The sequence below is a fragment of the Tetrao urogallus genome, assembly GCF_951394365.1.
Source record: "Tetrao urogallus genome assembly, chromosome: 24".
Taxonomy (NCBI): Eukaryota; Metazoa; Chordata; class Aves; order Galliformes; family Phasianidae; genus Tetrao; species Tetrao urogallus.
Genome location: NC_136837.1, coordinates 3,018,916 through 3,045,542, shown reverse-complemented (window position 1 = coordinate 3,045,542; position 26,627 = coordinate 3,018,916). Strand labels below are relative to the sequence as shown.

The 26,627-nt window shown below is 46.2% G+C and overlaps 2 protein-coding genes across 3 annotated transcripts; one reads left to right on the top strand and one right to left on the bottom strand.

Moving 5' to 3' along the window:
* Positions 1 to 571: 571 nt before the first annotated feature.
* On the bottom strand, positions 572 to 9,320 carry EIF2D (eukaryotic translation initiation factor 2D; the record flags this gene model as incomplete). The annotated part of the gene is made up of 15 exons (XM_079546281.1): positions 572 to 642; positions 741 to 915; positions 1,042 to 1,162; positions 1,661 to 1,756; positions 1,862 to 1,951; positions 2,072 to 2,230; positions 3,101 to 3,204; positions 3,875 to 3,920; positions 4,328 to 4,445; positions 4,632 to 4,921; positions 5,260 to 5,367; positions 6,018 to 6,108; positions 8,185 to 8,268; positions 8,874 to 9,064; positions 9,265 to 9,320. 15 exons carry the CDS (start codon positions 9,318 to 9,320, stop codon positions 572 to 574), a joined length of 1,800 nt encoding a protein of 599 aa, XP_079402407.1.
* A 756-nt stretch (positions 9,321 to 10,076) lies between these two features.
* On the top strand, positions 10,077 to 16,107 carry DYRK3 (dual specificity tyrosine phosphorylation regulated kinase 3; the record flags this gene model as incomplete). Of its 2 annotated transcripts, none has more annotated exons than XM_079546310.1 (3): positions 10,077 to 10,141; positions 10,937 to 11,048; positions 14,536 to 16,107. In XM_079546310.1, the coding sequence occupies 3 exons, from the start codon at positions 10,077 to 10,079 to the stop codon at positions 16,105 to 16,107; spliced, it is 1,749 nt and encodes a 582-aa protein (XP_079402436.1). The 2 variants fall into 2 exon arrangements, with proteins under 2 accessions (XP_079402436.1, XP_079402437.1); XM_079546311.1 differs by having other exon boundaries at positions 10,102 to 10,141; positions 10,933 to 11,048.
* Positions 16,108 to 26,627: the final 10,520 nt, after the last annotated feature.

The following is a 26,627-nucleotide window of genomic DNA, read 5'->3' as shown; positions in this document are numbered from 1 at the left end:
AGTGTTCCATTAATTGTCTTTAGTATTTATTAGTATTAATTTGTCTCTTGTATTTAGATGGCTTTGACAGAGCTACTACCTCTCATAAGCTGCAGTTAACGTTATACATGCAAGTAAGAGTTTGCTCTGCACCCTGGAATGTCTTCATATCAATACCTGGAAGTGTTTACAGGGATGACAGCAGCTAAGCCAAATGCTTTTTTATGTGACATAAATGCTCTATGGCACAACGTCCTGGAACATTCTGGATGAGGTGCTATTACAGTGCTTTGGTTCAAAAGGTGGTAAGTAAGAATCTCAGGCTGGCTGTGAGGTTCTATAGCAAAAAAAATGGGATGCCCATATATTGGAAAATATATGGAAAAGGATAAAGCTATTATTTTTTTTTTTTTCCAGCTTTTTATTCTTATGAAAAACGATCACTTAGAGCAACATTATTATTTGGGATAATCCCAGCCCATGCAGAAATGCAGGGCTTTGAATGAATAAGGCCTGTACACAACCTCGATCTGTTGGCAGGACGTTTCTATAAATAATGAGAGCTGATTAATTCTTACAATAGATTTTTCTCCTACTTTTTCCGGCCGAGCTTTGGAGCCTTCTCAAGGCCTTGGATGTATTTCCGAGGTAGTTGGTATTCTTCTGCAACATAAAGAAGAGTTCATTTTAGGTAACAAATTACTATCTAGAATCTGTATCTTGCTATAACTAGTCCAAGCCCTGGTCCAGAACAGACTTACCTAGCAGCATCTTGGCCAGATGATGGACTTGGTTGCCTTGGATCTGGACCTGAACTCTGTCTTTTGCTCCAGGCACTGGGGTGATGGTGGTGCTGGCCTGAACTTTCTGTTGTAGAATATTGGCCACACACTGGGGGTCTAAACCATACAGCTCCAGGTTCTTGATGATTGTCACCTGAAGGTTCCAGCAACGATTGCAGACTGTCAGGATTAATACATTGCACCCCCTTCATCCCAGAAAAGCAAGCTGCCCTCAGAATCAGGACTCGTTCATATCCCACCTTTTTGTCTCTCTTCTTACCTTCTTGTTTGACGACCTCTGTGCAGTGCTTATGTCAATGGGCTCAATGTTTCCTTTCCTCACAATAGGTTCTTGTCCACAAAATGTCACCTGGTGTAAGGGCTGCAGACGCTCGAGGCACCTGAACAAAGTTTATAGATCCACTTGGTCTACACAGCACAGCAGGACTGATGTGAACTGTGTTTCTTCTGCTGCAGCCTATCACAGGTTTTTGAGACTATTAGTTTAGAACTGCATGGCCAAGAAAGAGCTTGAACATAAAGAGCACGAGGACTACTACTGCCTAAAGAGGGCACGTTCACCTATCTGCTGCAAACAATAGCTTCACAGATATGTATTTACAGATCGTACAGAGAATCAGGCAGTGCTTGTTTAGACATCTTTTCCTGATAGTTAGCATGTAAACAAAACCAGAAAGCAACATCAGTTACTGACAGATGGTGGTTAAATGGTGAAGAATGAGGTAGGATTGAAGTGAAGGTCTCTGGATGTTTTCTGTATCACCAGGAGGAAGTTACAACTCCAGTAACTCCAATGACACGAGGCTTTGACCTTGTGATAAACTTGACATAATGTGTTTCAGTATCACACAGAATTATCACAATGGAAAAACAGTCACCTGCTCACAAGGTCATCCCACTTCAGGTGTGAGATTTCATCTTGCTCTGATTTATCCAGCAGGCAGTCACACAGAATGGCATTTACTTTCACAAAGCTGTAAAAGAAAAACATGCATTAGGAGAAAACAAATTCACTTCTTGTTTCATATTCAGCATCTCCTGTGGAAGCAAGGTAGGACAGCTTTTTTTTGTCTACTCACTTCTTGTTTGTTTCATCAACCAACTCGTTAGTCTTCACGTAGTTAATGATGATGTTTCTCACCTCGCTGCTTGAGAGGATGCTTCCTTTTCTAAACAGAAAGAAAACTTGATTGCTTCCCCTTCAAAGCGAACAAAATGGCAGCAACACAAGTTTGTTAGCCTATCTCTTAGCCCAACAATTGATTTTAGTGCATTTTTCCAGTGCTCACCTGTGTCCAGAGTCCTGAAAGAGTGGCACCATCTTTGCTGAGACCCCATACAGAGGTATGATTTCAGGAGCACGGTATACTTGTTCCCTGTCTTCACTCTTGCTGTCCTGGGCAGCAGAGGCTGAAGAAAATCCTTCAGGTACTGCAAATGCTTTAATGCTGGGGGAAAAAAAAAAACCCAATGTTATTTGGTGGGAATAAGAGGTTGAAATTTGTAATATCAGTTTCTGTGCTTGCAAATAAGCTGAGCTTGAGTGTAACTGTGCCTCCTAATGACAAGGTTGAGGATGATGAAAGTTAATGCAAAAAGTCAAATTCTGCTTCTTTCCAAATGCAGAAGATATGCTTGCATCTACCAAAATATTCCCCAGCCCATCAGTTGCCAAGGAGATGTTACATAACAGCAGAACTCAGACCCAATGGGAAATTCCAAGAGAGAGCTTACTGTGCTGATATGCAAGAGGAAGGAATCTGGTTCTGGATATAACTATTAATCCTTAAAAAGAGCTGATAATCAGGTAATAAGCAATTAAAAAGGTATTTGTGTGAATCAGTGTGTAAGGTGAAACAGTTTTTAAGGTTATAACTCTGGCTGCTGATCTGACAAAGTGGCTGATTTGATCCTGTGTGACATTTTAAGGCTGTAGTTTCATGGGCATTTGTGCAGCAGCAGTGTCATCTTCTCACTGGGGTTATTTTTCAGACAGATAAGTTCACTTCAAAGCTGAACAAAGAATTGTCCCAGCAGATAGATGGGACTGGGAGACCTGCTTAAATGGGAAAGGCATAAGGCAGTCAGACCATGAGACTCAGTGTTAAATAGCTAGGAAAATGCCTGATGGATATAAAGCTTTCTTCCCTTCCCACTAAAAAAAGCCCCATACAAGTTATCAAGACTCACTGTCAAAGGAATGTGCTTTTTACTGACTGCTAACAAAGGTTATAATAGGTAACAAATGGAGACAGATGATTCTGCTCCTTGTTTTCAAGGGCTGTCACCTCTTTCAAAGACCACAATATTCTACATACTCTGGATGCTTCCAGTCCACCTCCACAATGCTTTCCACGCCCTTGGTCAGCTCCTTCACTTGTAAGATCTTCTGCTGCTGCATACTTTGCAGGAATTTAGAAAACTGAGAAAACAACCATCAGAAAAGTGGAGTTGAGCATTTTAAATCCCTCTTTGTATTTCTGACTGCCCCAAAATTACTTGCTAAATCAGAAGAACTTATTTTGGTGGGGCTGGGGGGGAGGAAACCCAGCGCTTTGCTTCTCTAACCACAGCAATCACTAAAGAATAGTGCGTGCCTCCATCATGCCCTAAAACAGAATTAGCAAGTGTTCCTTTTGTAGGTCTGCCACCTGTTTGCTCTGTGACCTTGGCCAAATCACACTGTGTCACATGGATTGCTGTGACATCTTTGGCAACAGGCTTTGGCCTTGCCTGTCATCTCCACTCTTTTCATCTTTGTTCATTAATAGCTTCAGAAAAGGAATGATCCCCCCTTGCAAGAAACTGCAGTGTCCAACAAGATCAGAGCCTTTAACAGCTATCACAGTACAAATGCCAGGCAGCATTAGATAGGTTCAAAGAAGTGCTCGTGCTTTCAGGACAATAATTTTCTTCCCTTGAGCTCTCAGGAGCAGAGAGCTGAGTAAAAGAACCTGGCTTTCAGGAACAGCTTACAGGATTTTTCTGTTTTATTAACGCTTCAACATTTTTTATCTCTTCCTACTTATTTCAAGTAACCTTTTTCCTTTTCAATAAAGGAAAAAAAAGAAGAATAACCAGGAAAATCTCACCTTCTTATAGCTTGACTTCTTTATATCCAGCTGCTGTCCAGCAGGGCTATAATGGATTTTTTAAAAACAGTTCTTCAGTTTTAGGTACTCCTCATTTCTTTGCAAAGCTTCCTACTTAGGTTAAAAGTATCTTAACAGCAAAAATATGAGCTCCACACAGAATTACTTCATACAAACTACCAGACAGAACATGATGAGTTCAACTAGCACTGATGCTCCCATAGGGAAGCAAAGAGCCATTTAAGTGATCAAGAAATCCTTAAACAATCGTTAGCTATTAAATGCATATCCTGGTTTCAATCATACAAACACCTTGATGTAAGAAGCATATTCTTAAGTAACCTTAGAAATAAGGACTGGATTTTACTTTTGAAACAAAAACCTCAGCCCAAATATTCTATTCTAAATATTCCACTCTTTCTTGCAACCCCAAAGACTCTTCTTACCACATACCAGCATGAGAACATATGGCTGCGTAGAAATGTGCTGGTGAGCAGAGGGAGGTCTGACTTCTTCACTTTGCATTTTAGAGCATGAAAAAAGCACTGATTAAATAATGCATCCATTTGCTCTGTAGGGAAGAAAAGGACAAGCATGCAGTGAGCAGCCTCTCCTTTATAACACAATGCTCAGCTTCAGCACACAGAACTCTATCCTGTACTCTGTGCTGTCTAGGATGCACAGTAACCTAGATCATGGGTACCAGCTTCAGCAAACAAAAGCTGCTTGGTTTGGATCAATTTGCATGCAGAAGTACCTTGTGGTGTCCTGCTGTCCTCTGCATCCTGCTGAGCCCCTGTGCTACCATCCTCAGCTGGTTCTGCAGCTCTGTTCTCATTGAGTTCCTCCTTTCCCATCACTACTGCACAACTATTTTGCTCCTTCAGGCTCAAATCACCAATGTTCACATGCTGTGGTGTGTCAGTGGAGAACCTGCTGCCAGGCTTTTTCCCCTCCACCTCTTCCTCATTTTCAGCATTCTCCTTTTCAGCAGGATCTGCTACCAAGGGAGCTAAGGTAGGAGGACAAGATTTGTCACCATATTCCCTAAAAAAGGAAGAAAAAGCATTATGCAGCTTTCTGTTTAATGCTTGGAAACCTGTAGGACAGTAATACTCATAAATGTTCCCAGATAAAAGGCATGGGGAGTCGTATGGATCTTAAACTGTAAGATTTATTTCCACGTCTATTGGACAAACCTCAGGACAGAGAACTGCTTCTGTCAGAAAAGTGTGGTCATCAAACACAGGTAGCACAGCTGAAGCCTTAACAGAGGTCACATCTCAGCTGTATCCAAACAACGAATGATCCAACTTACTGGGACACAGCTTTGATTTTAGTAAGACTTGTCACATGTTCTACAAAATGCCTGCAGATACACTCACCAGAGATGATCCATGTAAGTATGCAACACAGCAAAGCCCTTGCCTTTCATTCCAGCAGCCAGCATCTCTGTGGTGGACATAGCAGCAGCTGCAACTGCTACAGGAGCTCTGGGGAAACACAGCAACATTACAGCAGGACACCACAAACACAACTGTGCTACTTGAACAAAAGAACACTGCTCTTGTGATATACTGGGATTGTTTTACAATGTCCTTGTTCTTTAAAGCCACGCAGGCATTTTTGGGTTTTGTCCCTTCTCTCTGGTATGTAAGATCTTTCAAAGAATCCCAAGGATGTGTGCAGTTGTGCTACTGCTGTGACAGGTGGGCAGTGATGCATTCTTCCTTTTAAGAAAGCACAAGGAGCACAGGCACTGCTAAAAAGAGACCTGGGTGGAGGGAGAGAAATACAGCTTTAACACTGTTCCCTCTTTCTGAGCCTTCATGCAGACAAGAAGACAGCTGTGTAGATTACAATCTTATGTAAAAACTGCTGTTTTGAAAGAAATCCACCAGTCTCAGCTCCAAGAGAACAAATTTGCGTGGCTTTCCACCTGAGCTCAAACACATCCCAACCCACAAATGTAACTGCATTTTTTTTGTGCTGAATTTTCCACTGTTCAGGTCCACAGTCCATCAAATGCCTGAGAATAATTCTGCTACTATTCCCCCAAAAGCCCCAGAGTTTCCACGTTAAAAACAGTTTTCCTTTCAGTGTTAGTTTCTAAGAAGAGATGGGAATAAGGAGTGCTCTGTACCTGTTTCCCAGGAGGGTGACAGCACAGAGCGTGCCTCGCTCTACTTGTGGAAAGCCAGAAGATGGCACTACAACCCCTGGCAGCATCAGATCTGAGGACAACAAAGCATCCATTTCTCAATGAAAGATTCAGCACGACCTCCTCCACCCCCACCCCTTCTGTTACTCAGCAAAAAACACAGCCTGCTAATCGCTGAGTACGTGCCAGAGAAAATATCGTTCCCCGTTTCCCCTAGTAAATTAGCACTTCTTGCTACCACCCCGTGGAATAGGGGATTCAATTTGGTGTGCACATCCTAAAGCACAGCAGAAGAGCAATACGTGCTCAGTCCCCTGCCTTGTCAGGCACAAAGAAGGTACTCTTCTAACAGAAAGGAATAAGCTCTCAGCCTAGATAGCATTGATGACAAGGAAAAAGAAAGGAATGAGAACATACATGCAAAAAAACCACCCATTTATTCTGCCCTGTCCCAAGGCAGAGAAGCTCTCTCTTTGCTAAAATTTGCCACTGATGACCCAACCACCCTGACCTGACAGCAGCTGTGCTCAGTTGTGAGCTCTCCTCAGCAGGAGGAAGTTGCCTTCACCACTCCTTGCTAATCTGGACAGAAACAAGTGGACCTTGCTGTGTGATTCGTTCTGCTTTCCATGCCTGGGATGAACAGACTAGCACATGAGTGAAAACATGTTCCGTGCCTCATGTGTGGCGTCATGTCTTCACTAAATTATATTAAAATCATCTACTCTCCCTCATAGCAGCTGTAGTTGTCTAGACCTTGCAGTTCCATGGATTGACCTGTGCTCCATACATTGATCTCACTTTTCTCTCAGCATCTTAGATGTCATCTGCATGCTGAGAGGCCAGCAATATTCTTCCTCCCATTCACTTTCAGCAAACCCAGACTGAACTCTGCAATTGCAGGCAAGGCTCCACATCTCCAGGGACAGAAATCATGCAAAAATCTTAAAGTGACAAGGTAACCAGCTGTGTGCATTGTGTAAATAACCAGGGCAGGCAGTGAGGCCTTCGAATTCAAGGCACAGATGCCATGAATAGCACTGCCTTCCTTCTCTTTGTAACTGATTGCTTCCTCAAGTCTGCTCCATCCCTCTGTGTCTGCAGTCTGGACAGTCTCACGCCTTTCCTCCCATTTCTATGACAGGGCTCAATCTTTGCTTTCTGCCTTTGCTGGCCATTGTCTCCGTGGCCAGTTTCTTATCTTTGGATCAAACTCAGCAGTAGCCTGGTTGCCATGGGAGATGAATGACCTGCAGCCCTCTTTCATCAATGTTCTTCTCCTGTTAAAAAGACTTTTTTCCCCCAGAAACTAGGTCACTACAAGCCAACAACAAAGCTTGCTCAGATGTTTATCATAGCTACGCACTTATACACTTTATTTCCCCAAGAGCAGAGTGAACAGAGCGACTTGTCTGCTTCTCTAGACAGTGTGTAATGGAAAAAAGACATCTATTTCTACATGTACACTTCCATTTATAGATTAAAGCTGCAATGGCTGGAATTCAATCTTTTTCTGGTTGAACAGTTCTGCTGTTTCAGGTTTATAAAGGCCTGACTCTAACACATCTGAACTGCATCCAAAGCAGATGCCAGAAAATAGATTCATTTCTTGTTAGTCTCGATCCGTAAGTAGCTGGTAGAGCCAGTATTCCAGCAATTCAAATCCAACCTCATCTGCAATCCACAGTTTACCTGACAGTGATTAGAACTGTAGGTTCCAGTACAAACTCACTCTCCATAGGATAAGCAAGCTCACCTCTGAACTGACAGGACCCAGAGTGGCAGCAGATGGAGTCAGCTGCCCAAGGAAAGCTAAAAAAAGCCCCACAGAGCAGTGACACAGGCTTTTCAGTGTCCCAGTTCACAGTCACTGATCAACTTTACACCCTGAAGAGGCATTTCCAAATCCGAGACTCTCAAATGGAACAGATTACTGCATTTAAACAGCTTAACCTACTTTGGTTCATTCACAAACTTATCTGCTGCTGATTTATTTTCCATTTCAGGAGATCAAGGTGAATTACTTTGTGCCTTAGTATTCTTTATACTTTCTCACTGTTTCAGGTCCCACTGGGAAATAATATCACCAAAAATCCCTGAAGGCAAATCCTATCTGCAATGGGATGTGACAAAGTTCTGATCCTCTTACCTGCTCCTCCTGCTAGCTTCTGTAGCACAGGGGGCCATGTTGAAAAAGCAGGGAGAAGATCTGGGTAGACCCACAGAGTATACACTGTGCCAAAACAGAAGAAAATTTAAAGAGGTATCATTAAAAAAAGCTAGCTGCTGCTTACCATCTTGAAGACTAAACAGGACCATGCTAACTGCAAGGCCTGCAAGGTCAGAACAACCCTACAGTAATTAGAAAATAGAGAAAAAAACAGCTATTTAATTCACGATTCTGTTAATTACTATAAAGATGATCCCTTGCTTCTGTAACTCATGGGCACTTTGAGCTGATCTGCTACTCCAACAGGGAAGAATTTCTGGATAGGGATAAAACAAAAACACAGAGTTATCTATCAGAGCAGCTTGTTACCTAATGCCAGGGCTGCCTGGATGTGGATGCGATACTTGCTGATACCAAGTGAACAACAGAAGGATGAGAGGTGAGGATGCAAAGCTGTGGCTGAATTATTTCCTGGTTCCTAACCTCTCAGAGCCTCCATTCTGCAAGAATCTCACTGGATTTCACATCGATGCCAGCAGAATAAACACAATAAAGTGTGCAGATGAGGTGCAATGGGAGAGGTGTAAGCACTTAAACACAAGCAAGGGGGGGAAATCCAGGTTTGTATTGAGTGAACAGGGCGGATTCCTCCACTGCGCTGCCCATACCTGTGGGATACAGAGCTTTTTCAATCTCAAACAGGATCGGGTTCCTGCTATTCGTGTACACAGTGCCAGCCTCCCCTTTGTGAGTGTATATCTTGATGACATTCAGCTCATCCTTGTTTGGAATCAACTCCGCCAACCGCTCAGCGCTCAGACTGGGAAAAGCAGCCGCAACATCAGCTCGCAGCTTTTTCCTGTAACGATGAAAGCAATTCCTCCATCAGTGTTTCGGTGGCTACGAGACTCTCACTTTTCCACTAGCGATGATGGCTCGCAGGGCAAACCCCCACAAGCCGTGAGGGCGCTGGGAAGAAACCAGACGTCCTCCTCGCTCTCACCCCGCATCTCTGCCCTCCTGCCCCGCACCGCCCGCTCCCCGCACACCGGCACTCACCGCTCGGATCCCTTGATGGCGGTGCTGGCCCTGACTCGGAACGCCTTGCAGAACATGGCGGCTCTGCCCTCAGCCCCCGGCGGCCGCCATGGCGCCGTGCGCTGCTCAACGAGTCCGGGCGGAAACAACCCGCCCGGCCGGGCCGGCCCGAGGAAAAAGGGAAAGTTTGAGCCGCCGGGCTTTGTCCTAAGATCGAGATTTCTTTGTTCTGAGTGCTTTTGTGGCTGCCGATCGCTTCACACACACGGGAAATAAACCCCTGCCGAGCCGCAGCAGCGCCGTCGTGGGAGCGGGGCTCATTTCAGCATCGCCGGCGTGCGGGGGGTTCTGACAGCACTGAGCGACGCACGGGATGCCGCACGGGTTTCTCTCCGCTCGTAACACAATAATGCAACCCCTTTTTGCCACTCGGGTCGAAAGCGTGTTGTTGTAATGCAACAACCGCTGAGTTTGCAGAAAAAGAAAGCGACGTCAGGGTGGCCCCGGGGTATGATGCGGCTCTCAGAGAGCGGAGCGGAGCACTTTAGGATGGCAGAGGAGCCGGCTGTGCGCCGAGAGAAAACGGCCGCTCGATGTTCCCCGGGCCGGCCTCGAACCCGGGTCCTTGAGAAAGCGCGGCGCTCCGTGCCCCTCCCCGCTCGCAGTGCGCATGCGCGTTCAGGCGGCGGGCGGGGGCGCGTTCCCCTGGCAACGGGCGGCCCCGCCGCGGCCCGGCAGTTGCGGGCGGCCGCAGCCTGGCTGCCCGCCGCGGCAGCGCTGGACGGCGGCGGCGAGGCCGGAGGTGCGGGGCGGCGGCGGCGGCGAGACGGGGGATGGGGGCCGCCTCCCCCCGCCACCATGCTGCTGGGCAGGAAGCCGGAGGCTCCGCTCGGTGCAGGTGAGACGGGAGAGAAGCGGAGGGAGAGGCCCCTCGGCACCGGGCGGGACCCGCGGGGGTCGGCGGAACAATGCGGGCTGCGGGCGGGCGGAGCCGGGGAGCTGCGGGTATGGGCGTCCCGTGCTTGCGGTGCGCGCTGAGCGCTCCTTTTCTCTCCGAGTATTTCTCGGCTGCTGAGCAAACAACGCGACCTCTTTTACATTTATTTTTTAAAAATTTTTATTTTTTATTTTCCTCGCGGCAAATCCGCCGGCTTTAATTCCCCCGTATCGTTTGTACGGGGTAACCTACTTCCCAGCTAGTCCGATCAAGGCGTGTGCTCCGTTTGCATTGCTGCTCGCGATGAGGCCACTTTGGGATTATCTGCTTAATGCAGGGAGGGGAGCGCGCTGCCTCCTGTTCCTGGAGGGTATATTTGCATTGCAAGCATCGATTAAAAAAAGGAGAAGCTCTAAATTAAAGCAAAAGTATCAAACTAAGCTTCCTAAGCAGCGTTATACTCCGGTATTATAACACTCTGAACGGCGTAGTTAAAGATTGTTTACTAATTATATGAGAACCTCCCAAGGAGGCTGTGGATGCCCCATCCCTGGAGGCATGCAAGGCCAGGCTGGCTGTGGTTCTGAGCAGCCTGGTCTGCTGGTTGGCAACCCTGCATATAGCAGGGGGTTGGAACTGGATGAGCACTATGGTCCTCTTCAACCCAATTCTATGATTCATGAGTTACACCCGATCGTTTGCCTCCATACGTAGCAATGTGAATTGTCAATAACTGTATGGAACATTTCCAGCCAGGTTTGGAGACGGATTATATGACTCCTATATGAGGATAGATCAGCTTAGGTACCAAGAGTCTGCAAATGAAGAACACAGCCCCTCAGGACTGCCTTCCCTCGGGAGATCTAACGTGAGTACTTTGAAGTTTTCACGTGGTATTGTGTGGCTGTGTGTCTCGTTATAGAAAGTAAAGGCAAAAGGTGGGATGTTGCTTTTAGTAAGCACAAGAGCAATTTGTTGTTTTGTACAATGTAGAATCACCAGACGGTGTCAGAAGTCCTGTTTATTGCCCTCAGCTTGTATTTTAATCCGAAAATTTATTCTACAAATGGTTCAGGTGTCCTGCTGTGTCACCTAATGTGCTGATCAGTACATAAGTCCACACACCTTTTGCTTTAGCTGTTGCACGTTTCCATTTTAGTTTTCTTCAAGACAATCCCAAGGCTTCAGTGTAGGTTTATGTCTTCAAACTTCTTCCAGAAGTCTTTCTTCTCTGAAAACTCAGGCATTATCTGCTGCTTTGTGTGCTAGCAAAATAGCTCCGCATGGGCTGCAGGTGTAAAGGTGTTTTCTTTATAAGCACTGTGTTTCCTAAGCAGATGTGGAGTTCTGCAGTCTTTCCTCACATTGTCTCAACTGAACAGGGGTAGTTGTGTTCGTCTGCACAGTGATCTGACCTTTGTGTGGTTCTTAGATTCGTTTTGTCTCTCGTTGAATTGTGGCAAAACTAAAGGAGCTTGTGCTTAAGCAACAAAAAAAACTCACTATCTAAAAATGGAAAATAAACTTTTCACTGAACAAGATGTGTTTGAAAATCATCACCTGGTGTCAAGTTATTCAACCAGATATCAGTAATTAATTTGGTCTTTGCCATTCACTGAGCAAATACAGTAGCACAGGTTTCCCTTCTTGGCTGCATTGAGAAAGCAGAGGCAATACAGAGATTTGGTGAGCAGTAAGTTTTGGAGGGAGGGGGGCAGATGGGAACACCTAAATGCAGTGTTTCAGTCTTGGTGTCACTACAACTGCTCATAACTAATCAGAAATCAATAGGCTGGAGCCATCCAGTGAAGTGCAAATGTAATTGTGTGAATGTTTTATTTCCATGGTGCAACTTATTCTTCGTTTGTATGTTGTCCATCACAGCTGAGAGCTTTTTAAGGCAAAATTAAGGGCTGTAAAATGGCCTAGTTTCACTCCTAAATATAAAAAAAAAATAAAATAAAATACAATCTCAATGATATCTTGCATGCTGAAGTGTGCAGGGCTGAAGACTGTGATGCTCAGCTTTAAAGGAGAAGCGTATGGATTTCAGTGATGCTTGGTTTCTTGCTTTCCAAGATTTTTGCATTGTGATGTAAAGTTACGTGAGAGCTGAGGATGCCTGCTACGTGCAGCTGTTGGTCCTTTTCATCTCCAGCTATATCAGAGAACATAAATATTTCTGCTTTGAGAAGAGATGGGTTTGATTCCGTTTGTGGAAATAACCGATGCACTTTGGAGAAGAGAATTGTGTAGGAACTGGCTTGAGTGTTTACTTATAAAACTTCATCTGAAGTGAGAAGGATGTGAGAGTCTTTAATGCAGTGCCAGTTGTGTTGTCACTGTAATTTCCTGGCTTCTAACAGCAGCATATTTTATCAAGGACAAAGGAATACTGGGATTCGTAAGAGCAAGCTGCTGAAGGAAAGCTGGTGTTGCTCAGAAGTCATCTGACTTCAAGTCAGATGGAGCTGTGTGTGTATCCTGCTGTCCTGTGGCAAAGGGTTGTGGCAGTCACTTGAGAATGAGAACTCAGCCCTTGCTGCTGCCAGGCTGGATGTGGTCTGGTGGTGCACATAGCAGGGGGTTGAAACAAAATGATCGTCGTGGCCTTTTTCAACTCAAGCCATTCTATGATTCTGTGATACTTGGGGATGCTGAGCCTGGTCTGGGCTCCAGAACCATCATTTCTTCTGTAAGAAATGATTGTGGTAGAAATATGGTCGTGAATTCTTTGTTTATTGAGGAAGTTAGAAGCAGTATTTGCTGCAAACAGCGCTTTTAAATGGAACGGGGTTTGTTGAGCTTTGGTGCTTTATCTTGTTTGTTTGTAAGCATGCTGGTTTTGTGTGCTGCACTGAATGGTGTTTTTGCTGGCTCTGGAAATACGCCTTCCTTATCTCAGAGGTTCAGCCAGGCTCCAAGAAAAAGGCGTTCATTCTAAACTACCAGGGCTGGGCTTTGCTTTTCTCACTCCAGACCTTCTGGCAAGGCGTGCCTCTCACAGAGCACCGAGGGTTGGGGCTGATAGGGCTCTGGGCACTGGAACTCAGTAGGATGCATGCAGTGGCCTCGCCAGCCTTCCTCTGAAAGCAACTGCTGCAGGAAATGCCCATCTTTTTGGCTTCTGAGCGAAACACGCAGGCTTTGAAGAGATGTAGCTTGCTTTCGGTGAGAACGTTCACTTCTTTTATTTATGGGCTGTGCTGGGATGTTAGATTTTGTGTAACTAAAAAGGAATTTGGTTTTATTGCTATGGCTCTGCAGGTTTATTTATATTTTTGTGTGATTCCTGTGCAGCTATTTCAGTTTTCGGGGATTGGGTTTGGCATGTGTCTCAAATCTTTATTTTTAGATTAAAGGACGGAATGGAAAACAGATGTTGCTACTCCAGTCTCGGCTTCTTCCATGTTGTGTGGGATAAAACAACACCTCTTTGCTGTCTGTCAGCATGGAGCATCAGTGGGGAGAAGGGGGGAATAACTGCTGTGCAAATCGTGGTCTGAATTCCAGGGAGTTCAGCACTTACTTGTTTAAAAATGTCAAACTTGAAGCTTCTTCTCGTTCTTATTTGCTATTTCTGATGCAAGTATTTTAACATATGGCAGTAAGTGGCAGTGGTTACAGGCTGCTGCCAGAGAATAAAAGATATTCTTGATTGTAAAGGACTTCCAAGTCTGTTTTCTCGTAGTTATTCAGCTATTGTGATTCCAGAGGGACTGTGGTTATGATGTGTTTTTCCCCTTTAAAAAAGAATAAACACAAAACCAAATGTTTATACGTATGAGAAACTTTATATACAGAAGATCCATCTCGTCCTGCTGTCATCCTTTTGCTTTCTGTTCAGCTTGGCTACACCAGCCTGACATCATTTGCTGTTGCCTCTTTGTCTCTGTGGCACGCTTGTCCTTGCAGTGCTGCCAGCACTTCCCTGCACATCCATGTCGTGCTGCTTGTTTCAGACAGGTGCAGATTGCATCTGTCATTGGTTGTGTTTGCTGCACCCGTGTTTAAAGCTAAACATAGCCGTTCCCCTGGCTGTTTGCTGACTGTGTGCATGCTGCTGGAGATAGGTATTGTGTCCTTGTTTGAATGTTGGGCTCTCTAGGGTTTTACCCTGCATGGGCTTAAAAACGTGTTTGTGCGTGTGCTTGTTTCACTAAGTTGCATTCTCGTTTGTTTCCCTTCTGTAACTACACTTTAACTTGAGTTAGCTTAGGTAGTAAGTGCAGCATTCTATATTTGTTCCCAATGGAAGTGCAAAACATGCTGGTGTTACTGTTTTTATTTGTGATACTGATTTCGTTCTTAAAAGTAAGCTTTGTTTGATCTTTTTATTGTGTTTCTGTCTGTAGGTTTGTAGCAACAAACTTGCAATGAAGGATCACCCTCTGAGTGGGAGCCAGGTCAAAGTGGAACAATTGTTTGAGGACTCTGGGAACAGGAGGAGCAGTACCCTTCAGTCTGCAGGAATTACTTGTTCAGAAAGATCTCTTCCTTCCCTCACAAAAGATAAAAGCATAGAGAGCTTAAGCACTTCTAAAGGTGGCAGCAGTTCCTCAAAAGCCCACAAGGCCGTTTCCCAGGCTCCAGAACAAGCTGTCAAACAGTACAAGCATCAATTATCTGCGTATGAGCAGCAAGAGATATTTAACTTCTCTGAGATTTACTTTGTGGGTCCAGCTGCAAAGAAGAGGCAAGGAGTGATTGGTGGACCCAACAACGGAGGTTATGATGATGACCAAGGCAGCTACATTCATGTGCCCCACGACCATCTCGCTTACCGCTATGAAGTGCTCAAAATCATCGGCAAGGGCAGTTTTGGACAAGTTGCTAAAGTCTATGATCACAAACTCCACCAGCATTTAGCCTTAAAGATGGTTCGTAATGAAAAGAGATTCCATCGGCAAGCAGCAGAAGAAATCCGGATCCTGGAGCACCTGAAGAAGCAGGATAAAACTGGCAGTATGAACGTTATTCACATGCTGGAAAGCTTCACCTTTCGGAACCACATCTGTATGACCTTTGAACTCTTGAGTATGAACTTGTATGAGCTGATAAAAAGAAACAAGTTCCAGGGCTTCAGCATCCAGCTGGTGCGCAAGTTTGCTCACTCTATACTGCAGTGCTTGGATGCTCTCTATAGAAACAAAATCATACACTGTGACTTGAAGCCGGAAAATATCCTCCTCAAACAGCAAGGGAGGAGTGGAATCAAGGTTATAGATTTTGGGTCCAGCTGTTTTGAGCACCAAAGAGTCTACACATACATTCAGTCTCGATTTTATCGAGCACCGGAGGTAATTCTAGGCAGTCGCTATGGGATGCCCATAGACATGTGGAGTTTTGGCTGCATTCTGGTGGAGCTGTTGACTGGATACCCTCTTTTTCCTGGAGAGGACGAGGGAGACCAGTTGGCCTGTATGATGGAGCTTCTTGGCATGCCCCCTCAGAAGCTTTTGGATCAATCCAAGCGAGCCAAGAACTTTATCAACTCCAAGGGTCATCCTCGCTACTGCACTGTAACGACACATGCAGATGGAAGAGTGACCCTCAACGGGAGCCGATCGCGCAGGGGAAAAGTGCGAGGGGCTCCAGGGAACAAGGACTGGGTGACAGCACTGAAAGGCTGCGACGATCCCTTGTTCATAGAGTTCCTAAAGGAATGTCTCAGCTGGGATCCTGCTGTGCGCATGACTCCAAGTCAAGCTTTAAGGCACCCCTGGATTTGTAAACGAACCCCCAAACCACCCAGCACTGATAAAGCCTCCAGTAAAAGGATTTCCAGCTACACAAGTTCCTTCACAGGAATTGGTTCCAAGTTGCCTCCTGTGGTTGGGGTAGCAAACAAGCTGAGGGCTAACTTAACATCCGACGCCAATGGCAGTATACCTTTATGTACTGTGCTGCCAAAGCTGGTCAGCTAGTAGCAAATGACATATTGCCAGAATACGTACTTTTTATTTTAATTATTTGTTAATAACGTCAAAGGAAGTTAAAGGCAGAGGTTTTTAATGGATTTAAACACTTAAAGGCCTAACTTTTATCAAACTGTTTCTCTCGCAGCGTGGTGCGTGTGGCATCCTGGGTAGGTCAGCTCATCTGATGGGTAACGTGGCAGTTTGGCTGCTATGCTATTTAATAATGCTGTTCTGCAAACCAAACTATTTCTTATCAAGACAGGTTAGGAGATTATTTTGCTTAAGACAGCAAGGGAAATTGATTTATGATTTGTATTTTCAGTTAATCCCCAAATTAACTTTTTTTTAAAATTTTATTCTAGGGAGAGTTTTTACATCTGTTGTCACAAGCACAAATGCATTATTGGTGTAATGCATTAAGAACTCACTAACTTATGTCTGAAGGATTGGACTCCTCTGTGCTGCTTTTCCCTCTTCTAAGAATTTTAAGGAATACCTTTGGGTAGAAACACCAACAAATGTGGTGTTGACATTTTGTAGTCTGATTTTAATTCTTTTTTTCCAGGGACATCATGGAACACAGGAGGTGTAGATAGATGTAATTCCTGCACATGTGCTATTTCCCTTAACAGTCTGTGGAAGGCTGACAGGGAAGCTCAAGGAGCAGAAGGAATCCATTGCAGGCTTGGGCTGCTTTGTTTGGGGCTGATGATTGCATTACACGTTTCTTGGAGCTCAGATTTATAAGTTCTCCCAGTTTGTGTGTGTGTGTGTGTGTGTGTGTATTTGCTCATTGATGTGAGATCTTGGTTGGTTTGGTTTTGTTGTTGTGTGTGGAGTGAATTCCATTAAATTCCATGGAAATCTGAAGCATGCCACCCTGATCAGGCAAGTAAAAGTTCTCAAGACATAGGATATAATAAAACATGTGCGGAACAGGCCTAATAAATAGAACAGCTCTCCGAAATCTCAATGTAGTCTCAGGAAGGACTGATAAGATGCAAAAATTCATAGATCCAAATCAAGCTGCGCTATGAGATGAATCATTTTAATTCTAATCGCATTCCTTCGGGTCTGTGCGAGGTGTTTCTGCATGCTTGAGATGTGTAAGCTTCTAATTTCTTTATCTTCCAAGAACACGGGGTGATGGTGTGACCTGTAACGACAGCAGCACAACTTGTTCTGGTTCTCAGCTCTTGCAGCCGCATGGCATGGGTCCATTTACAAAAACATCTGATCTCCTGCCAGGTTCCTGAATGCAATTTTAAACACAATTTAGAGCCTTTATGAAGAGAGGGTTTTAAATTTAATGAGTTTCTCTGCAGCAAGTTTTTAGTACTGAAACAAGGAGACTTGTTCTACAAACAAAAAAAAAAGGCTCAGGGTGATTTGTAAGATAAGGTGACCACATGTTCAATAGCAGAGTTGCCTTCTGAGAAGATGGGGCTGTGCTTTCAGCTTCGCCCTGCTCTAATTACAGCACTGCTCAAAAGCTGGATGGAAAGGCCAAAGAGTCAGAGCCAAAGCCCCAGGCTTCCCACAACTGTTCTTTAAACAGAGATTCTCGCACAGAAGCTTTGCTGACTTGTGTTTTATGAGGGTAAATGCACTCAGCTCAGTGATGCTATTAAAATGGTGAAGTCTAGCTTTTATCCACGTGGCCACGAGCGACACCAGTGCGTGTGTTGTTTGTGGTTCACTTCATAATAAGGCGGGAGTGGTATTTTTGTTTGGCAGAGCTGAGCACTGTTTTGTTAGAACGTACAACCAGGGAAACAGATTTTGGGGGGATGTGGTGGAATAACACCACCAATTTTAGCAGCATCTCTAATAGATGTGACACGTTTCTCAAAGCCAGGAACATCCTATTTCCTCCTCTGACTTTCCTATTTGCATTTTTAACTATATATATGTATATATTTTTCTTTTAAACCAGCTGGGTGAGGAAGAAGGGGAACCTTTTGAGGAGCAGTAGCTTGGTAAGAAAGATGTGTAGAAAAGGAGCACTTTCTATAGAAAGACTGTACAGTGGTGGTAGTGTTTGGAGCCAGGAAGAAGACAGAGAGTTTGTGTTAGGAGCTATGCAAGGAGAAGATGGAATACCCTTTTTTCAGGAGCAGTGACCAGCAGCTTGGCAGTAGAACACTTTTCATCTCTGCAATACCCAATGTGGAATGATTATTCTCCTGGGACTTCTGGGATCTGGTTATGACGAGGTAACTTCTCATGTCACAGCTGTGAAACTACAAATGGAGTCATTAGCTGGCAAAAACATTGGCTTTTTCCCTCAAAAATGTGTTCGCCTTGACCTGACCAAGCAAGGTGCCCTCTGTGAGCTGTGCATGTTTAAGAATCAACCTCATTTACCTGGGACTATTCCTGTGTTTTAAAATCACACGCTTAATTAACTATCTTGCTAATTTAAAGCTGTGGCCACAGCAGATGAGAAGGAAAAAGAAGCAACTTTGGAAGATTTCTACCGTATTGAAAAAAGGTTCTACATAACCCAGAGAGCACAGCTCTGTTGTTATTTACTAAGCCCCATTTTCCTATGCAGTATTTGCTTTCTAGGAAGAGTGTGGCACAGTGTGCCCAAAGTGGGAGAGCCCTTCAAGGGAGATAATAAATCCTGTGTGTGGGAGAGCTGAGTTCTCATCCCTACAAACACTTCCCTTGTTGAACTCGTGGTGGGTTCCTATGGGAATCACACCCAGCCATGCTCACGGGGCTGGAACACAGGCTGTGTTGTTAACAGTGTCGTTTATCAACCACGGATGTGTTTGCAGTGTCAGTCTTGAGTGAGATGATGTGGAAGCTCAAATTCACATTTGCTTTTTTTGGGCAGCCAAGCACTATAATGAGGACTGAGGTTGTCAGGAGCGCATCGCTTTTGTTACTTGTGATACTGGTTAGGATGCTGAAGTGATACAGGGCTGAACTCATCTAAATAGATGAACAAGACAGTGTTTGTTTTTGAGGAACCTCTTTGTTTTGTCAGCACTCATGAGGTTCCCCTGCACCCTCAGTCATGTTCTCTTAGGAAGTTAGCATGCCACAGATGTCAATTGCTTGGGATTCTGACAAAACAGGCATCACGTTTCTAGGAATTGTAATGAAGTCATCCAGACTTGTTTTTCAGTGTTCCTTACGGTGTTCCTTCTGTTTGACTGCTCGTTATCATTACTCTTTGTGTCGGAAGTAACACGCTGTTTACTGCCTGCATTTTTAGCTGTTTGTTTTAGCAGTATTTGTAATACAAAACAAATGACAAGGCACGAGCATCTGCCAGATATGCATTGCTTTTACTGCTGGGGTCCAAATACCACGCAGCTGTCTCAGTTGCAAGGAGGAACTTGTTTCTGTTTGAACTCAGTGGGGCAGTGATGTGGTCACTGTGGGATGCGGTGCTGCAGCCCCCAAAGCAGGCTGGTTTGGGCTCATCAAGGGCAGGCAGTGCACACTCTGCCTCCAATGTGCTCTTTGCTAGGGTTTGCTGCCCAGTCTGTCCTGTCTGAACAGGAGTTGTGCTTGCCTGGTAAGCTCAGAGCTCAGAACAAACCCCTCTGTAAGGTTTGAGGTGCATTATGCAGTCTATCATTGTTTACAATAGCTGTGAGGGCTTCCGTGCTGTTGGAAGCTGTTGGAATTTCGCAGTAGAGGTTCTTTGCAATGGTCATCTTTGAATCTACCTCTGAAATAAACCTCGGGTCCTTTCTAAAGGGATGTTCACTGCAGGCTGCAGCTCTATTTTGTTTTTTTTTAAAACACTGATAGCTGTTTTGGCTGTGAAATGTACACATGATGATCTCAGCAATGTCTTACTAATCCCATCCACATAAGCGAAAGGCTGATTGTGCACTCAGATCTGGGCTGAAATGATTGACACAAATCCCCTGCCTGCCAAAGTTTAATGCTGGTATGGAAGCGAAGAGCCAAAATAACATGGGAAGATCTGCAGTGCTTCTGTGTGGTACCCAGCTGGGATGGAAAGCAAGCCACAGTGAAAGACTTTTCCTTAATTAAAAGAGCTTGCAGCTTTTCCATGCGTCGAGCACTAGGAGCTGTGGGTACCCAGCATGTCTGAAACTGGACATCATGGTTTTTATATCTGATGTATATCACAGATACCACTTGATGATTATTCTTTTTTTTTAACTTGATAAGGGTTTAGGGAAATGTCTACACTTCCCACTTTGCATAAAAGAGCTCTCGAGTGTTCAGAAGCTCCACCAACACTTTGTTCTCAGCTCCCACTGTCACGTTTTAGACCTTGGGGTCATCAGAGCAGTCTTGCATGGGTGAGCATCGCTGTGTTCAGAGGGAGCACAGACCTCAGCCCTGCAGGAACAACCCGTGTTCCCTATCCATAGTACTGTGCCTTATTATTTGACCAGCCTACATTTGTCTTGGTGCAATGAATTTACTATTCAGGGTTTCTTATACTTTGCAGCTGTCCACACTAAATGTCGGTGCGTGTGAGGAATTCACAGGTTAGCCTTCTTATTGTAAATACTGTGAGGTGGAAATGTAGGAAACACTTAAGGTGCATGTGAACATAACCCTGTGAAGGAACACTTGAAGTCGGTCTCAAGCTCTGTATCTCAATGTGACGGGCAGATATTTCCTAATGTTGTACTTCAGTTCGTTTTTAAAAGAAAATAAATGCATAATTTTCTTTAGCATCCGACTGTGAATTCCTGAAAGAAGAGCTTGGTTTTAATCTAGTATGGATTGCTTCCAGTGAGTGCAAAGTGCTGCTGCTGTTTGTGTGGCCAGGTGCTACCCTTCGTGTCGAAGCAGAGATGAGCAGGAGGTTTTTGGACTCTACGTGGTGATTTCAGTGTGTCTGTGCTGATGGAGCTCTCTGATGTGACAAACGTGCTGTAATTAGAACATCCCGCAGTTTTGCCATAACATTGGTTGGTCATCACTTTCTTATTTAGCCCAGTGTTCTTTTTAAGGCTCAGAATCCTGCTTATCCCCGGGCTGCGCTGAGAAATCCAGCAGCAGCCACTTAAGGAAGATTTGCTTTTATTAGAAACCTATAAATGGGAAACGTCCTGCACACCAGTGGATATCGGAATAGTTGGGAGGTGAAATCATCCTGCAATAAAAAGGTCTGTAGTTACGACCTGCATGGTTAAGTGATGTACATTACATGCAGAGCCACTTTGCAGGCAGCAGAATGAGGTTTTTCCCTTCTTTTAGTGTGGGTGAATGTTTGATTAAACAAGAGCTGATATAGTAACAGAGGGTGTGCATGCAGACACTGGGTGTTCTCTGAGTTTCTTTATGTGTGGATACATGGGTGTAAATGCAGGCTGTAGGCTCTGGGCTGTGTGTTCCCATAGGGCTGCAGTGCTGGCAGTCCTCTGGAGTGGCTCTCAGCCCTTCACACACACACTGCTCACAGTAGGGTTTGGCCCATGCCTTGGGATTGCTTGGGCTGCAATTTTGCCCATAATTAGGTTTTCTTGAAGCATCAGAGCCAGTGCTGCTCTCCACGTGATTCATCTTATCCTTTTTATAAACGGAGCCGTCCTCTGCACAGAAGATGAATGGATGGTGGGCCGTGCTGGGGTTGTTTTCTTTCCTCTTGTCAGATCTGCCCCAAAGGCTCTGCAAACACTTCTCAGGACAACCATGTGTGTGGATGCTCAGAAGCACAATTGCTCTGAAGGTTCCTTCCTTCCCCATCACCTGAGTGCAGCCGTTTCTCCCTCTCCTCTCACAATTTGGGTTCTGTGAGCCATTCCCATGGCGTGTTTCAGTTTTGCTCTGTCTGTGGGGCTGAAATGCACTCAGTGGAGCCTGCCATGCCCTGCTGCTGAGAAGAGCTTTCTGAAGACGCCGAAGCCTCAGCCCCAGCCTTGACTGTGGAGCAGCACCTTGTAGGGGTTTGCATTCCTCTAGAAGCTCTGAAATTTGGCTTTGCAGGTGGAGGGGCTGGGAGAGCTGAGAAAGAAAAGAGCTCAGAAGAAAGGATTCCCACTGGCTGTGCCCTGCATGGCTGAGCTGCAGGCTCGCACTGGTCCTCCTGCACAGCTAAAGGATGAGAAGGAAGAACACAAGTTTCCCTCAGTGCCACTACGGATGTTCCAAGGTCCTCACCCATATCTGCACAGCCCAGGGCCCTGCACTGAAGTGATGTCTTTAATATCTCTGTTCAGTGCTGGGTGACAGCAGTGCTGATAGTGCTGGCATTGCTGCTCCGGGAGGCGCTGGTGACGGATGGCAGAAATGAAGCAATGCTGGAGGGCTGAGCAGCCAGCTGTGAAGGCATCAAAGAGGAGAGGTCATGCAGGGAATTCACACCAGAAGTTCCCTCTCTTGAATTGAAGCACAAAATAAATGTGGGCAGGCGAGCAGAGATGGTTTTTCTGGTATGAGCATAAATCTCTGAGCCATAAGCTGAATATCCCCTGTATATCCCTTCACAATTCCCTTCGTTGCTGTTGCTCTGTGCAGAGCTCAGTGCATTGCAAGCCTTTGGCACCGCTCTGTCCCTGTGCTGCCAGCTCATCCTGCAGAGCTGTGCTGGGGCTGAGCACCCAGGGGGCCTCCTGCCCCAGCTGTGCCCACAGCAGTGTGCTGCCTGCATGTTCCTCTGGTCTCCTTTGGATGCACATAAACTGGGATGCTGCAGTTTCTGCTCCTTTGCTGGGAAGTGCTGCGGGATCCTGGGGGCTTTATGTCCCTCATCATCTCATTTCTTGCTGTGTGAGGCAATGGTGCTGCTTTAGGAGCAGCAATATGTTGGCAAGGGAGTGAGAGAGGGACAAGACTTCCTGCTCAGCTTTTTTCCTTCCCCCTGCTGCAATCACATGCAGTGCCATAACTATTTCCAGCCCTCCCTTTAGCACTTGCAGGACCACACGTGACCCTTTGACACATCCCAGTGTGATGGGAAATGCACGAGGCTGGCACAAAGCTTAGCAAATATTCCTCAATGACTCATTTTTTTTCTCTTACACCTGACCCTTCCCTCGTTGCAACGCAGAGGAGCAGTGGAGGGATGGCATAAAGTGATGATCCCCACCTGCAGCTGCATCCTGCTCCCCCCACTGTGCTGCACCCAGCATCTCGATGCATGCCAGCACCCCGGAGCCCAGCATGCAGGAGGGCAACGTGCATCGCTCTCAAAAGCTGCCTGAAAAGATCCCTGCAGCACAGCCTGGGCTGCTCACCAGGAGCAAAACCATTTATAATGTAAACAGATCCCTTCCACCCAAATAAATAGATACGCCTGGCTTTAATAAATAAATTATATAAATAGAGGGAGATACATCTTACCTAGCTGCCGTTGCTATTATTTCCGTTGCTACATAAACAGTTTTATTTCTGGCCCATGCCACATGCCAGGTCACAGCCTGCTGCAATGTAATCTCCGTTCCTGGTTTCAGCACACCGGGGTGAATATGGTGCTGTCAGAGCAGGGCCCTTCCCACAGCCCTCAGCAGCTGCTCCAGTTGGCCACTTTCAGCCTGTTGCTCAGTGCCCCAAGTGATTTTCCACTTGCAGATAAAGCCCTATCAGCACCCACTGACACTGTGCTGAGCGCAGGGTGCTGCCCCTCAGCTCTGAGCCTTGCACAGCTGCATCGCCCTCAACCACTTTTTAGGTTTAGAACGTGCCTTTTTTTAGTCTTCCTGCTGGTTGTGCTCCCTATTCCTTCCTCCCCTTTCCTTGCAGGCAGTGCTCATTTCTTGCACCTGAATGCATGGAGCTCAGTGAGTCCTTGGTGCTGACAGATGCCTGGGCATCCCTTCTCGCAAGGCACAGCAGTGCTGCTGCAGAGAGATGAGCCCTTCTGCTCCTGGCAGCACAGCTACTGTAGGGAAAGGCAGACAGTGGGGGATAAAAACTCCTCCATCACGGATGTGAAGTTGTCCAGGTTTGTACACAAACCTCTGCACAGCGGCTGCTGCCACACACATGGGGCACTTTTAGGTTATAGCACTGATATGTTGCTAAAAGCTTGTTATGGACCGAGGGCTGAATACCCCACAAAAAGCAGCAAACAGAAAGAGCCTGAGGTAACACTGTGTGTTATTTGCTGCCCCAAACACCTGGAGAGGCCGTGTGAAAAAGCAGTGAGAGCCTCAAAGTCCTCACGATTGTGTTGAGGCTGAAGGCAGCTGTGGCAGCAACAAAAGCCATAGGATTGAGGAGCTTTGCAGGGTCCCCACTGGCACAGAAATCCCAGAAATGGTCCTCATGGGCTCTGCTGTGTCCTGCAGGGCAGCCAGCAGCAGCGTGTGGGCTGCAGGCTCCCACTGGATTAGGGCCAGCCTGGGAGCTGCTTATCCTAATGGAGCTAATCTCCCTAATCTCATTGCACAAATGCCTCCCTCCTCTCTGCTGGCAGACTGCAGGGACCTGAGCACGAGGTGGATGCCAGCAGATGTAAATGCATTGTTCATTGGAATGGCCAAACTTAAAAGCAGGTCCCTTATCCCAGCACTGAGCTTCTCACCCTGCGTGCTGCCCTTCCGCTGTTTTCCCATCCATCCAACCTCCTGCAGCTTATTCCCTGTTTTTCCCCTTTCTGTGGGTAGCACAGAGGTGCTCTCGCTGTCTCTGCTCTGACACCACTGCCTGCTGACAGGGCCTGGCTCTGCTTACGTCCATCCGAGTTATTTCTCACTCAGAGGCCCCTGAGCTCCCTATCTCTGCTCCAGAACTGACTGTGACATTGCCTGTAGTGATAAGTGGTGTGGAAATGTGAGGCAGTGCCAGCCTTGCTGCCTGCTGTGGGGCACTGGCAGGAGAAGCAGGCGGCTCCATCCTAAAGAATGTCACCCAATTTTGCTCAGGGACTGGAGCTGTGGATCTGCAGGAACCCAGGACCTGCAAGGAGCTCACAGTGGGTCTGTTCCCACCGCAACACCCTGAGCTTCTCCATCAGGTTGCTGAGCTGAAAGCCCATTCCCTCTCTGTGTTGGTGCTGCTGTGGATTTATAGGGAAAAACAAATAAATCTGTGCTTAGGAAAGCTGAGGTGAGGGCCAGACCTGCAATTCTCACTCCTTGTGGCACAGCTGTGAGGCTGAGCTGCTGCTGTGCCATAGAGGAGCACTAATATTTGCTTTCAGGTTCTCTTTTCCCCCCCCGTGTGGGATCTGTGGCTTATCTTGTCAGTCGGGCTACATGCCTTTCAAAGCAAATTCTTTTAAAAGGTATTTATTCCCATGCTTCTGAGCTGTGGTTTTTTGTGACTGTGAGTTCAGGCTGTCCATTTGGCATCACCCTGTGGGCAATGAATCAGGATTCATTTTCCATTTGGAGAGAGAAAAAATAGCCCTGTGTGGAGAAAAAGTGCTGTATGGGGTCAGCTCTGGGGTCTGGCTGCATTTTTAATGCACGGAGGAGCATGGGCTGCTGTGTGCTCCTCCAATGCTGTGCATGGGGGAGCAGCAGCTGGGGGCACAACCCTTGGTCCCAAGCAATAGTTCCCTGCGTGTCTCATAGCTGTGGGCTCTGTGTGCCCAGCAGAAGGACTGTGAGGCCATTCCATGGGCATGCCAGCACTGCTGGGTGCTAATCTGCCAGAGAAACCATGCCAAGGGCATTTCTGCCATTCTGCTGCAGGATGGGGTGCCAAGGGGAATATCCTTGGCTGGGACCAATGTTGCCAGCTGGGAATGTCCCTTAGTGCCCCAGGGCTTGGGGAAGGCTCTCCATCTAAATGCAGGATGACAGCAGATGAAGGGCAAAGCGCAGAAAGCGTACGGTTACTTTTTTGGCTTGTGAATCCAGGTTAGAACAGCTCCTTCCATCCCTGAGGAGCCCACAGTGCTCTATAAATACACCGTGCTCTGGGATCCCTTCCCAGGGACACAGCAGCTGCTGGAGCAGCACAGGGCTCCCACCCCATCCCCTGCACCGAGAAGGCAAAAACCACAACCGCTCCTCCTCTGCTTGTTCCAACCCTCCCGTCGCTTTAAGACACGAATAGCAGTAATGGGGATTAACGATATCTCCTCAATTCAATTACCCCTACCCTAGAAGCATGCAGGATTCTTTAGATGTATTATCATTTTTAACTGGGAGAGCTTTCCAGCAGCCTGCCGCTCGTACAAATCCACCCGTGGAGAAGGACGGGATGCATGCAGCGTTAATGATTGTTACCCTAATCTACAAGGCCTATTTTTCCCGTTAACTCCGTGATAATCAAATAATAATCCAGCTAATTACTGGCCGGGGAGAGCACGTAGGCAGATCAGCCCTCAAACCTGCTGCCAGCACTGCTGCAGCCAAATAGAGATGGAAATGGAAGGAGGGAAAGATCACTGCAGCGGCTGAGCCCGGCGAGGACAGCGGGGCCGCTGTGTTGCCCCAGTGGTGAGGTTTCTACGTGCTGATAACGGGTCGTTCGTACAGATTGCCTTCTCGGAAGCTGTTTCCTTGTAGGCGTTGTTGCTGTTTTGTTGTTTCTTTTCTCCCCAGCAATCCGACAGCTGCAAAGCTCAGTGTGCTCCGGGGGCCACCTCGTGGCTGCACGATCGCCCTGCAGAGCCCGGCGGT